This window comes from Olea europaea, chromosome 11, assembly GCF_002742605.1.
Source record: "Olea europaea var. sylvestris chromosome 11, O_europaea_v1, whole genome shotgun sequence".
NCBI lineage: Eukaryota > Viridiplantae > Streptophyta > Magnoliopsida > Lamiales > Oleaceae > Olea > Olea europaea.
The window spans coordinates 22,780,046-22,795,597 of NC_036247.1; the positions used below are offsets into that span (position 1 = coordinate 22,780,046).

At 30.8% G+C, this 15,552-nt stretch overlaps 1 protein-coding gene and 1 long non-coding RNA gene across 2 annotated transcripts; one reads left to right on the top strand and one right to left on the bottom strand.

Annotated features, from left to right (window-relative positions):
- The first annotated feature begins 8,512 nt into the window (after positions 1-8,512).
- On the top strand, positions 8,513-10,705 carry LOC111404592 (spermidine hydroxycinnamoyl transferase-like). The gene is made up of 2 exons (XM_023033379.1): positions 8,513-8,559; positions 10,333-10,705. The coding sequence occupies exons 1-2, from the start codon at positions 8,513-8,515 to the stop codon at positions 10,703-10,705; spliced, it is 420 nt and encodes a 139-aa protein (XP_022889147.1).
- Positions 10,706-11,445: 740 nt separating this feature from the next.
- Positions 11,446-13,559, bottom strand: LOC111403794. Its single transcript, XR_002704540.1, has 2 exons — positions 13,403-13,559; positions 11,446-12,407 (listed from the first exon to the last, which is right to left on the bottom strand). It is a non-coding gene; the product is annotated as an uncharacterized LOC111403794 (long non-coding RNA).
- Between the last annotated feature and the right edge of the window lie 1,993 nt (positions 13,560-15,552).

Sequence of the window (15,552 nt, forward strand, 5' to 3'; positions counted from 1 at the left end):
TGTTTTTACCCCTTATCTCTTTAATTCTACTAGAGTATGATAAAACTGAAATTCCATTTAAAAGAATATAGTTTTCAGTACGTCCATGTTTTGCAATGCCTATAAACAAATCCCAAGGACAAACTTTAGAATATGTTGGAATATATCTTCTACAACCAGTATTTTCACATCGACAATTATATGTTGCATTATCAAGAGGAAAATGAGTAGATGTATTGAAGTTCTAGCCAAAGCATAACTTGACAATAAAATCCATGCTAAATGTACCAAAAATGTTGTTTAGCATGAAGTTTTATATTTAGTTATGCAATTCTTTCCTTACTGTTCGTCTATGGTTCACTTAAATATGATATAACACCTTCAGAATAAACATTGACACACTTTAAGTTCCATCCATAAAACGAGTGGTCTTTTAAGTAGCAATGTGATTCTATTTAAACTAATTCAATTTAAACTTCTTATAGAGTGTAAAACTGTAACTCTTATTGCATTACTCCAGCTTTTTTTCTTCTTACATACAACTCAATGCAACTTATTCTTTATTTTCATACAATTTAACTGTTTAACTCATATGATGACAAGTCTAAAATTACAAGTTGTTGAACAATTTCTCTTCGTAACTCTGTTGTTGGCCCACAAAAGAGATCTTTTATAATAAAAACCTTATTTTGAGGGAAAATAACGATGAGCTAATGAGGTTAGCTATTCTCGTATATTATTGTTCATTTCAATTATATTTTTTCTTGGCAATTTACTCTTTGTTCTTTTTTCACGTCCTCTCTAACTATCATCTTTCTCAATTTTCATTATTGAAAAATATAAATCTTACTAGAACTTACTTATACTTTCTGGATTCCACCTCTAAATTGATTAATACATAAACCATGCAAAATGGTTATATCATCATCTTTAAACATGTCCGTTGCAATAGCTCACGTTAGATGTATCTCTATTTGGTTTCGTCAACTTGTGCTAGTTTATTTGCTCTTTCACACTAATTAGTGGCCTTGCTTGATTTTATTTTCTGTAAACACCAACAATGTACTAAGAGAAAAGAAAAAATGCATGTTACACTTAAATGAATATGAAACGTAATTTTATTGAAACTTCACTTGTGTTGTTATATAACATTCTTCTAACAATGCTCAGCACAAGAAATTAGTGTACTCTGATTATCTATTACAATTAGGACGAATGGGGATGTAGAAAATATTCATTATAACAAATATCTACGGCAATCTTCTGTTTGTATATAGTCACCATGTTCAATGAAATTTATTCTATTGGATATCCTAAAATGAAGTATTCTATATATTTGAGTAAAAAAATTGCACAATTTGGCCTATGGAAGAAATAGTTATATATTAGACTAAATTATTACTGTAAATGCAAAATCAAATTAAATATTATAGCAAATATCAAACTGTTTAAATTCTCACCCATTATTTGAACAAGATAGGTAAGGTATGATCTCCAACTCTATTTATTTGTTTCTATGTTTCCTTAAATTTGGTCCCTTCGAAAACATCAATAATGTTTGGACTAAATTGAATATTGTATTTGCATGTGTCCTGACTTTTTCTAGTGTGTGAACATTGTGTTTGCAATCATATATTAGGAATTTCTATTCACGGAAATTAACAAGAAAAAGATATTAATTGTTGCCTTGATATGAACATGGAATTAATAAAAAAATTGCACCTTATCTATGGACGACCAGCCATTAGCAATTTGCCATTTATGTACTCTTCTAAGATGATTAGATCCAGTGGATCTCTACTGGCATTTCCTCGTCGTATGTTTATTTTCCATATCATCAGACGAGTACATTTATTTTCAAATCTGAAGTCTAGAATTGCAAGTTCTTTAGGAACAAAGGTGCAACAATCATTAATCAGTCACCTCAATAGCCTTAATTCCAGGTCAATATTCTAATAGAATAAATAGATGTAAGTTAGATATATTTAAGTATGGAATGAAATTGATTATGATTGCTAAACTTTACTCATCGCAACATTCATATCTTTAATTGTATCCATTCTAGTTTTTAACATTCTCTTCCATAGAGATTGTCAGCTCCATTATCCCAATATGCATTGTACAACATAATTTAAGATTAGTGTTAAATAAATCAAATGAAAATTATAATATTGAAGCTAATAAAGTAGAATTAGATTTGTTACCCTGATGGATTCCGCAATAGCCAATTTCCAATTGTTGTGTACATGTCCATAAGATATTATTCTAAAAGATAACATGTGGATAACAATGAAGACTGCATCTTTTTTCCCTTATTTTTCTTTTCTTTTGTCAACATTTCAACACGTTCAATTTGTTGAGATGTTGAGGGGTGCTTCGATTCATTAATAAAAATTGAACTCCTACAGACAAGAACATATTATTGTATAGAAACTATAATGACTTCTATGTTTAATTCACAGTCACACAATTTGTTCAGCACATTCTTATTTTGTTCATTAATATAAAATTTCATTGAACATAAGATTGCATGCCCCGGTAGTGATCTTATTGCCATTTTTGTTGCTGTTTAAAGAATTATTTCTGCTTCTCAAGAATTACGTGGTAGTGGGCTTCTTCTTCTTCTTTCTTTTTTTTTTTATTCCTCAACAGTGTGTGCATTAAAAAAATTCTCCCACAAACCTAAACTATCCACATAAGATTGCATGTCATGATAGTGATCTTCTTGCCATTTTTTATGTTGCTCAAACAATTGTTTTTAGTTCTCAAGAATTGCCTGTTGTGAGCTTCTTGTTTTTTTGATACCTGAACAATGTGTGCCTTTAAGTTGTCACACAAACTAGATATATCTGACACTATATGTTGCTTATACATGCTCAACATTTCTTCAATTTGTTATTAAGTTACATAGTTGGAACCAACAGAAGCAGAACTGTGCTCAATTCCAACTGAACTATATGTCCTCTAAGTACCAGCAACAGTCGTTTGTTGCACATGCATGCTATTAGTGTTATTTAGGATTTGTTGTGGTACATTGTCGAATTTCCTGTTCACAATGCCATCAAATATACTTTGTTGATTGTTCAGTGGAGGTGAAAGAATGATGTACCATAGTGTTTGTAATTCTTTTTTTGTAGGCTGTAACACTGCAAGTACTTGGATACGTAATTGTAATTAAATATTGGCATGATTTCTTTTGAATTTATTTTTAATAAGAATAAAGAAACATAATTAAATTCACAAATTAATAAACAAATATAATTTAATAATTAAATGCACATGTAATTGTAGATTCATAAAAAACATCATACTTCTTGGGTAGCCAAAATTTGCTTAAGTGTTTTCTCAGTCAATATTTTATTTGGCTTTCATTTGTGCATTCGTGGACTCTGTAATGTTTTATATCTATAGCGTCCAAATTTTTGTCCAATCTCTGAAAATGCTTCGTATATCCAATATTGCAACATAATTGAAAATAAATATTGGATATATACAAATCATTTCTTAACAAATAAACTATAAATAAAAGAATAGAAGAAAAATACCTGAAATTCTAGTAGATATCTATGTAATGAATACTTAAAATCCTTTTGCTCATTTTGTAGCAACATTTGTACTCGTTCGAGTTGTGATTCTTACAGTGAGTTTAACAAAACAAAATATGTCTTAATGCCCCATGGATACACAAGAGAGTTGTCAAGGTACTTAACTATTCCGAGGGTTCTATAATCAATGAATCTTCTAGTTGGTTTCAAAACACACTGTACTAACATAACCAATTCCAGTTTAAATTTATCATCTTAATCTTCACATATGTGGAATACTTCAAAAAGCATTTTCATACAAATTTTTTTGTACCATTAAAGTACTGATTTCTAAGCGATCATTATTAAAGTTAGGATTGATAGGTACTTCATGGCAAGGTAATCCAGTGATGAGACAAAATCCTTGTATACCGAAGCGAGCAAAATGGTTATCTAACTGCGCTCAGACTTTATTTTTTTTGTCACGGTTGACAAGCCTCATTATAAATTCATATACCAATTTGCTACTGAATTGTTCTTCTTCATCTGTATAAATAGCTCCATAAATAAATCCATAAAAAATATTACACATAAGCTTATTCATCTGCATCTATAAGTTTTACAAAATTTTTAACATATTGATGACTTGAAAATTGAGTGATAGAAGTATACAACCATTGGTTTGGAGACAGTATGTATTCTAAAGACATCTACACAAATTATTCAAACAACACAATCTATATTACTAATAAAGTTTATTAATAATAAAATTTATTTACAAATCCCTATTTGACAACCATTCTTTTAAAATTCTTTTTTCCTCATACTCATTTTTAATCACACATTCTCATAATAAAATATTCTTCACGTGAATCCAAAAAAATTTCTTACTTTTTAGTTACACCTTCTATAAAAATTTACTATTCAAAAACTTATTCTTTTGAAAGAATAATTATCAAACAGGAGTTAAATGTCAATGTACTATTTTGAAACATTACTTGATATCGAAATGATTCAGTACATAAATCATTAGGAACAAATAGGAAAAAAAAAAATACTATAGTAGCCCTTTATTCACTAGCACATGTGGAATCTTCCAACCCCAATGAATAGAATAAAAAATTTTCGTTATTGACATGGTAAGAGAATTTCAGTTATGATTCTTTAAAACTCATATAACTATATTTAAGGTTCTCATCATATTAGCAGTGCGAAGTTTTTATTTTATCCACTGAAAGCAGGAGATCAATATCGTTCTCTAACCTTATCTTTTGACTCGGTATAATAATTTTATGTAATCATTAGAATAGCAGGGCACATGCCTCAAAGTAAGTGAAATAATGGAAGTCGTATACACAAAAAAGGACAAAAGGAAAAAGAAGTATCAATACTTGTTATGATAAAAGAAAAATAACTTTACACAATTTCCCCACACAAGGGGACTCCGAGGAAAAATAAAAAATAAGCAGCATAGTTTAAAAAATTATCATGACATAAGCTACTAGAATGTTACTAAACTACCAATATAAGAAAATCTTATAAAAATTTGATTGCAAAAATTTTTCGTAGATAAATGGAAGAAACCATGGAAATTAAAGAAGAGAGAAAAAGGAGAATGTTAAAGAAAAATAACAGGTTGAAAGAGTGAAAATATTGATCTTCCTTTACATAAAAAATTGGTAATTGGTCAGGCTATATAATACATAAAATAAAAGACATGAGGGAATTATTGAAGAACGATAATATATACAAACTGAAAGAGCCTTTTTTTTTTTTTTTTTTGAAGGAATTCTTCAAAGTCTTTGGGGGAGAATGCGAGAAAATTTGTGAAATTTTGTGTATGTATTTTCGCTTAAAAGTTAGTACATAGAGGATATTTCAAAAAGTCATTGACATTTTAAATACCACTTGACTTTTAAAATTTTTTTAAAAAGTCTTGATTTATTATCCCACGGCTTAAATGATTTTTAAAATTTATAATAATCTACATTAAATTCATCCCTAAGTTTTTAAATTCAAAAAATTCTTTAAAAGTGAAAATTCAATTCCCTGCATTATTTTGTCCTTGACATTGAAAAAAGCTATTGTCTTTTCTCTAACACAGTGGACACCTTCATAAAGTATTAAAGTTGCTCTGCGAAGAAATTTGAACCATTTTCATGATTCCCCACAAGATCAGTCGTGAAGCTGATTTTCACCCTTACAATATAAATGTGTGGGACCCTGTAATTAGCTCAAAAAGTATCAATATAAAAATTATCATAACTCATCGAAAGTTTGGCTAAGCTTTAACAATATAATTAGCTCATGTTGTATTCACCTAAGAAATTGAATTAAAATTTAAGTCAAAATCAAAAATTAATTTTAATCAAATATTTCAGGGGTTCACAACTTTTTAATAATATATTTCATTAATTTTTATCAAAATCTATTAAAAATTTGATTTTTACAATTTTAAATAATTTTTTTGTACCTAAACATTGTTGCATCAACAAGTTATTATTTTTGTCAATGTACTTTCAAAATAAGTAATGTACTTTTTTTTTTCCAACTTTAACCAACAATAAGAAAATTTTATTTTATAACTCTTTATAGTTATTTATTTATAAAAACTAATAATTTTACGAGTTAAACAATTTTAAAAGAAAGATAAATTGGTCTATACTTGGTGGCGACAATAAAAATCAATAATAAATAAATATCTAAACTAGTTAAGTACCATTTATAACTTTTAAAATGAATTAATTGGTAATTAGACAATAAATAAACTCGTGAGTTGTTGGTTCAAGCACTTGCACAAGTGATTTTCCTTGTGCTTTTATGTGGAATTTTTATTTTTTTTCTTAATTGTTTTTTAAATTTTTTTTAAATTGTTCCCACAAGTTCTGATGTTTTCCTTCCAAGAAGTTTAGATAATAACTCAAATAAAGTTTTTCCGAGCTTGTAACTTCCTTGATGAACAATTTGCATTTTTTTTTATGACAGGAGAACCCGTAGCCGCTGCCCTTCGGGTGCGCATTGAGTAATCTTTCGAGTTGACACAATAGCCTGCAAATTACGCCAACCAGATAAATCGCACTAGACAAGTCCTGTGCGACAGGCTCGACCAAGAAAGTGTTTGTAAGGAAAATTGAATTCGTGATCAAAGGCTTTCGCGCTCACCTATTTCACCAACTCGACCACCCCACGAGGGGCAACAATTTGCATTTTTAATGTTAAGAGTGTATGCAACTAATCATACTACACTTAAATTTTATTTTATTTTTTCTTACAGGCATGAGAAAATTATTTTTTTTGGCTGTACTTTTCAACTTCATTGAAATGGGACCTAAGATGTGAAGCACCACGAATATTTGCGTCATTCTCGTCGAGGACAGTACTTTCAGTCCCACCCGAAGAAATGATCCTTTTGAAATTGGTGGATTTATTGAACTGGACATTTATAACTGGAAAATAAGGAGACATGATTGATTCTCAATCGCGAGGTCCACGTTTAATAATACAATAAAGCTATATGTACTCATGCCCGTATTCTATAGGGGCTTACAGACAACTCCTGATGTGGGTCCCACTTATTAAAACATTGGGAAAATATGGACGTAATGGAACGCCTTTTCATAGAGGTTGTACAATGTGAAACATGATGTGGGTCCCACCTCATTACAAAGGTCCACCAAAAGCCCCCATCCGTATTTGTAAGTGTCGGTAAATCCCCTATAATATTTCGATCTATATGTGTAGAAGGGTTTTTAACAGGGGTGGATTCAGACCGTTCGAACTGTGGGGTCAAAATTTTTTTTTTCGAACAACGTATCATGAATAAAAAGGAAAAATCGGTTGTTTGCTGTTCATGTTCGATATTTAGACTTTAGGAAGAAATAGGTGGATTATATGATATATCTATGGACTAAATAATTGATATGGACCATGTGATATGGATATAGATTTAGGATTTGGACTTTTTGGGAGTAGAAAATTAAGTTTTCAAGTTTTCAACAAAAAAAAAAAAAAAAAAAAATTCCAGAAAACTGTGAGGTCATTTGACCCCACATGACCTCATGTGGGTCCGCCCCTAGTTGTTAATAATAAATTTCAATAAATGAATTTCATCAAAACCAAATTTTATTTTTTCTGGTCATAAATTTTCGACTTAGTAAATTTATAAATGAATCATATATTTATATATGTGACGAATCAACGAGTCGTCAAAATCTTCTTTTTGTTTTTAATCTAAATTTCATGTATTTAAAACCCACTAGTTTGAGGGGTACAAGGACTACAGGTAGTTGGCTTAAGCGGAAGTAGGTGTGACGAAGAAGAATACAGAACAAAGATAATCGATCAAAAGCCAAGGAAGACATTGCCCATTTCAACTGCTTCCATAAACTAAATCAATCACAAGAATGTAGTATAGGTACCTTACTTATTCCAATCCTGTTATTTGTACAATATGTTTTTATTTTTGTTATAATCTTGATTGACAACACATGATAACATCACATTTATCTATTTTTGAAACATCTTTTAAATCAATGGTCTAAATTTTGACAACACTAATTTGTCAGCCACAATTGTCAACAACAATTGTACAAATAGCTTTATTCTACTTATTTTTATCCTTAACTTATTTATTTAATCAACAACGCTATATATACAGACCGATTTGTCAGATGGAGGTATAGAATGTCAGATGACAACATTTCATTGGAATTTGAAAAAAAAAGTTAAAATGATCAATAAGGTGCTGCTATCTCAATACCTATAAACCACCCTGTGCACTACAAACAATTTTATTCTTATTTAATAGCGTCATATTTAACCTTTAAACAATATCAATTTCTATCCTGCATTAAACCATTATATTTGGAGTCAAGAAATACTTTATCTAAAAGAAAACCCAACTTTAAAAAATGGCATTCTTATACAAACTTCTAAGAGATATTTCAATCATTGTTAAAATTATACTAAATCAATGATATAGATTTTCGAAGTGGCTGATAGCCTCTCACATGGAGAGATACAATGGAAATGAAAATTGTATTCTCTGGCAGAAAAGGTAAAAATTTAAATTTATATATGTTTTTACATTCACAAGAGGCAAAAAGTGAATTTAGTTCTTTTCATTGGAATAAAATTTAAATTTAGATTCAACGAGATGTAAATAAGCATGCAAAAGTGAATTTGAAGATTTTACACCCAATTTTACACCATCATTTAAGATGTTCTAAGAGTTAAAAAAAAAAAAAAAATGTTACCATGGAAATAAAGTTGAGACTTTAGAGGGAAATTGTTTGGAAGAAGGTTGTTGAAGTTAACATATAGGTTTTGTTTGTTTAGAATTGATCTCCTGATATCAGTGGATAGGATAAAAACTTATTATTCTTGATGTGATAAGAGAACCTTAATTATAGTTCTCTGAATTTATGATTAACGTTTCAAAGTACCATAATTAAAGTTCTCTTGTCACGTCACTATTGAGAAATTTTTATATTGTCCACTGGAGCAGGATATGAGGTATGTTTGTTTGTTAGAATTTTTTTTTTTTTGTACATGTCAATATTATATAGTTATTGCATAAGAATTTATTTATACATGTCAGTGTTTTAGAATAATATTATGTTTAATCTAGTAAAAAGAAGTTTTTGAATAATTATAAAAATTAAAGTTGGCAAAATATGAGATTACAAATCTTATTCAAGGCTCCAGAAATGTCAATATTGTGTGATACGAAGAGATAAACTTACTATTACTAGTAATTTGTTCACCACTAAAAAAAAGAGAAACCTACAAATTTTCTAAAAGGTTTTCTCAATTGGTACACTATAGTAATATTAGTGCAATTGATATAAATATTATATTGAACCAGAAGTTTAAAAACTCTAATATTTTATTGTTTAGCATATCCACTTAAATTATTAGTGGATCAATAATGATATAAAATGAGAATTAAAATTAACATTTAATGAAGAACCATAACATTTTTCAATCCAACGAATTCATATATATGCCTGTTCTTAGTATCACAAATTGGTGATTGACCATCACTAACTAATATTGGAATTAAATTCTTATAATCTTAAAAATTATAGTTATTGCATAAGAATTAACACGTTATAAATATACTTAGCCAGTGTTTGACAACCGTTATTTCAAAATTCTTCTTTCTATATATTGATTTTCAACCATAAATTTAAACGATAAAATATTATGCACGTAAACCCAAAATTTTCCCAAATTTTTAACCACATATTTTTCAAAAAATCACTTACCAAATAATGGTTGTCAAACATGGGATTATAGCTTCTGGTTATTTGAGGGATATAGTAAAGTTCGTTTTGAATGTGGATGACAAAAAGCTAAGTTTAACAATGTAGAAACGAAGTAAAAGAAAGTAACAAATTTATAAAAACCTAAAACTTTTTCATTCTTAGAAAAATATTATTACAAAATCTATGTTCCCCTGAAAATAAGCTCAAACATAGCTCAAGTCTCTTGGATTTTACTCTATATACTTCGCCAGTGTTTGACAACCGTTATTTCAAAATCCTTTTTCTTACATACTCATTTTCAATCACACATTCACACAATAAAATATTCTGCACGAAAACCCAATTTTTTTTCCAATTTTTTAACTACATATTTTTCAAAAAATCACTATTTAAAACTCTACTTTATCCATTAATGGTTGTTAAATAGGGGCTTATAGTTTCTAGTTGTGTCCTATGCACATGTGTAATGCTGTTGCTGGACACGTGTGGAGATGTGCATCCAAGGCATGAAGGCTTGCAGACGAGCAACTAACTCGATTACACATAGCAGTCATCTTCAGAAATCGAATTCAGCCACCAAAACCACAAGGCTACTTCGAGAACGCCAATTTACGCGAAGCAACAATAACTACAGATGGGGAATTACTCTCTAACCCTTTAAGTTATGCTTCAAGTAAAATACCCGAAGCAATTGATCAAGTAACACATGAATGCATAAGATCATATGTTGGACTTATGAAGGCTCTACCAGATGCTTCTGTACACCGTAATTTTCACACAGCAGGGTGTGCACTAGGAGCTTTCTATGGAAATCCTAGTATAGAAGTCACAAGTTGGACATCTATGCCTGTATATGAAGCTAATTTTGGTTGGAGAAAGGTGATTCACCTAGGCCCTGGATGGGTTTTGATGGAAAATCCTTCATTATTCTAGATCGAGATGGAGGTGGATCATTTAGCCTTGCATTGTGCTGGCAGCAGGAGTGTATTGACACCTTCAAGAAGTTGTTTTACGAAGAAATATAAGCAATTTCTCTTTGTTCTTCACAAGCTCAAAATAAAGCTAGTCTGCTAGCTAGAGTTTAATTTGCAAGCAGTTATTTTTCTTCATTTTTGCATTTACATTTTCATGTTTTCATAATAATGTTCCTTGTTGGAGAAGAAGGTTTGAATATTATCCATAACTAATCCGTTGAATTCTAAATATAGCTATGTGGAATTAGGGGCAAAGCTAGCAGAGTAGAATTGTGGGGGCAAAACTAAAAATTATAAGGATTTTTTTTCGAAAATCTTTTGTATAATCTTGAAAAATCTATGGCAAAATCTTGAATTTTAAATTTAGAGTGGGGCTATGAACCCATTGGCTTCACTGTAGATCTGCTCATATATATATATATATATATATATATATATATATATATAGACACACACACACACACAAGACAATTCTGTTTGATTAAAAGCAATTCTGTTCGATTAATACCATGTTGAGCCAAAAAAAGAACATAATTTGATGAATCCACCACCATTATCATTATACAGATTTTTTATTTCGCAAGCAAACAAATTTTCAAGCATGGTAGTTAATTGAACAAAAATAAGACTAACGTCAGATTTTTTCTTCATGGGATAAAACCAGCAATATTTAGTGAAATGATTAACAAAAAAGACATATTAGCGAAAAGCCATTAATAAAGGTAACAGGATAAGGACCCCAAACATCGGCATACACAAACTCTAACGAAGCATGGCTTGTAAGAAAAGTACAAGTAAATGGCAATTTACGAGATTTATTGCATTGACATGAAATACAAGACAAAGAGGACTTTCACAAGAAAATTGGTAAATAACAATTGCAGAGTAACAATGATAAAAGTTTGGGGGTAGGATGCCCCAAACGATGGTGCCATTGTGAAAAAAAGACTCAGGTTCCAATAAGGCTTATTGCATGGGCTTCACTAGAGAGAGGTCATAGTGCTACCGAACCAAATAGACTCCAGCATCACGTTTACCGTGCATGAGCACCACTCCCATCATTCGATACTTCACAAAGAAAAGGAAAGGGTAAAATTTAATAGTAACATTACACTATTATCATGAGTAGGGAGAAATTGAGCCAATGTGAGTGACTTTTAAATAGGTAATCTCCAAGAACAACATCTTGACAATCATACTCCGAGTGAATAGACAAATTTGTCAAATCAAAGGTAATATTGTGAGAGGCAGTGGAATCTAGAAGCCATTTTCTATTTTTGGAGGTAGCAGTAGCACAATTGGCATCAAGGCGCAACAGAAGTTTGTTACAATTCTTGGTAGTATGACTAGGCAGATCACAAATATCATCTCATATTCATGATGTAGTCATCAGCTGATATCTATACCATCATCTCGCCACATCACATGTGATCCACAAAAAATGTACCCTCTGACTAAAATATGAAATCCTCCTCTCGGGTCAAGCATTTTCACCACAGGCCTTTGGCCACCTCTGTACACGAAAGCGGGTCTCAAAGACCTCGGATAATCAATTGTAAAATACGGCCAAGGCCCCTTAGTGAACTATATATACACAGCCACGACTCCTTCATCCCCAATCTACCCATCAATGTAGTACACAGGCAAGGCTCCTCTGTGAACTAGAAGAAGTATATAATCACGGGTACTTTTATGGTCAATCTCAATATCACATCTCATATTTCAATTCACAAATGCACCATATACAATCTTTAAAATTCCACATGTATCATAGTAAAAGAACTTTATTGGTAATCTTATAATTGAACAAATAATTCACATAATTTAATAATATACTTAATTTATAAATACTTTGAAATTATTTAAGCTTTTCCATTCACAAATCTATACATAGAAATCTGATTAAATTGACGAGCCTTTCCAAACTTTAACGTCCATACCTGAAATAACGATATAATTTCTCAAATTAAAAACCTAACAATTAAATTAATACAAATCCACCACTTAACTTCTCAATTTCTCTACTTACTCTTACATCTCCAATTCCCCAACTTTTCTTCTCTTTAATGATTTATCAACTAATCACCATGCACTGTCAAATCCATTACACCACTCACACTTCCTTAAAATCACTACTTGTACATATACAACCCTTATACATAGTTAGCCCAATACATAGACCTCAATATTTGTCATATAAATTCATTCAAATCTTTAAAAATCTGGAAATCCAAAGTTTGACAAAAATAGCACTAAAATTCTAGAATATAGAAATGTGGCACCAATTTCTGAATATTGAAGTCTGGAATCGAAACCATTGACAAAAATAGCACTTTTCTGGGCAGAATTTTAGAAGTAGCACCTACACATGAATTTTGCACGAAATTTAATTATAAATATCAAAATCTAACCCCAAATCCTTTTACCACTCGAATACCTCATAAATCAAGCATTTTATAACATATAAACACAACAAATTAAAGATTGAAACTCTAATTTACAAACGCATTTCACCTTTCATTTCTTTCAACACTAATATTATTATTGTTGTTTAATACCTCAAACATATATCAATAATTATTAATTTTTGCTAAACCTTAAATTTGAGAAATTTTTCTATAAACACAAAAATATAATTCAACATACTTACACTTACCTCTCTAAATCAATGGAAAAATTGGGGAAATGGAGAATTAAAGCTTCAAAACGCACATTTCTTCTTTTTTCTTCTTCTTTTTTGGTCCCCCTCCTTCCTTTCTCTGTTATTCTCCTCTGCCATGTGTGTTATTTTTCCCCAAAATAAGAAAGGTAAATGGGTCACTTATCCTTTAAGTGGTAAAATGGATGACTATTGCATAATTGTAAGTCAACCCCCACTCTTCATAACATATAACCGCTAGTCCTTTAATTATATTAATAGAAAATTTGAATTCTTACTTGGTATCATTTCTGTACCCTTAAGTGTTAGTAGTTACAAATTAAGTCCCAAAAAATTATTTGTTCAACTTAAATCCTTATTTGACTTTAACTAGATAATTCTTTGAGTTAGACTATAAAAGAGTGGGATGTAACAAGTTATGACCCGAGTGAGGTTTATCAAGAGTAAACTTTGTTGATGTTTTTACATTTACGTAAAATCTATGGCATACTCCTTTTGCTTTGTGAGGGAGTGAGAAAGTGTTGTAGCGAGACAGCCAATTTCTTCTTAATCTTTGTAAGCCACATGGTTTGTGAGATTTTATGTGTTAGCCATGTGTGAGTTATCCTCTTATTCTCTACAGCATTCTTTTGTGAGTGTTGTGAAGTAACCAACCCTTCATTCTCTTTTCTTTTTGAATCCCACATTCGCCTTCCATTTGTAGGATAAATTCTTTGTGAACTTCATTGGATTAACCTTGTGATACGTGGGTCAATTTAAATTGAGTCCTAACCTTTATGGTCGCCATAGGTGTTGATTTTGCGTGATGGGTTTAGATGCATTAGTACTAAGTATGTCAATGGATAATATGGAGAATAGATGTTTGATGGTGCATTGATGATATGTATGGGGGATGTAGAGAATGACATTTTGATCATGTGAGGTGATGTTATTAAATGTTTAGAATCCTCTTTCTATTAAGATTCTTATCGAATGGAGCGAGAGAGTGACATTCCTATCACTTTTGTTTGGTGGTGTATGCAATTAGGTAGACAGATGTAAGGTAATAATAGAGGATTATCTCATTGACATAGGATCTATAGTGGTTTACCTATTAGAAATGAGTCACTTACCTGTCTAGTGAACATGATGAAAGATGAGCAGAGATATGTATTCTCAAGATGCAAGCTACGCATAATGGGGTAGGATAAGTGTGATGATATCTTTTCATGGGGCCATTTATGAATTTTATGTGTTGATCATTTGTTTGACTAACTTGGTATTAGTTTGATGTTCTTTGTTGAGTATGTTCGAAAAATCTGTGTTATCTTATATTTTATATAATCATCGCATGTTTATTTACTCTTGATTGGTTATTATGATTATCTGCTTCTACTTGATTTTTCTTGACCTTAGCTCTAATGAGTATATGAAGCAGATATGATATATATTTTGGATCCAAACACGAGATAAGGCGTGTGATTCCAATTTTATTTGATTATTGAGCATCAATGTAAATATTTGTTGAATTTTTAAAACCTAATAAGTCTGGACAATAATTTTAAAATGATGCCGAAAATTATATTGGCATCACAATTTTGGGCTCAACTCGAAAACGACCAATTGACTTTAGGTTCGTCCATGTGAGTGAATTTGTTGTTTAGTGCTGATATGTGATAGCCCATTTATTATTAGCCTTAGCCCTTGGATCGTGCGGCCCAATCACTTGATTTTGGCCCAATTAGAGGTAACCTAACTAAATGACTATATATTCGTCTTATCACTTCCTATGTAAGCGTGCGTGTGCGTCCAACAGAGGAGTTGAAATAGGCTGCCGATTTGGAGTGAATTTTGTGATTCAACCATTGCTACTCTTTTCTTCTGACCCTTCATGATATTGCTATCACCACCTTAATCCTTTATTGATTAGTAAGAGGACAACAAGAGTAAGTGAAAAAGGCAACCATAACACAAAGTTGTGGGTCGAGCCTTAGCCTCGGTTGGTTGAACCCAAGATGATGAGCAAAAGATACTTCCGAATGCAAGAACTTTCACTCTTCATAGTGACAAGAAGTAAAGAAAGTTAACAAAACAATAACACGCATGTTAAAAAATTCTAGAAGGACTTTTTCCCCCTACTAATAACACGATCAAAGCATTGTGTAACT

Bases quoted from the DNA above. Each gene is read 5' to 3' on its own strand.
- LOC111404592 (XM_023033379.1), top strand. From the start codon at position 8,513: ATGGAGAGATACAATGGAAATGAAAATTGTATTCTCTGGCAGAAAAG. The intron at 8,560-10,332 runs GTAAAAATTTAA...AGTCATCTTCAG, and splicing joins TGTATTCTCTGGCAGAAAAG to AAATCGAATTCAGCCACCAA.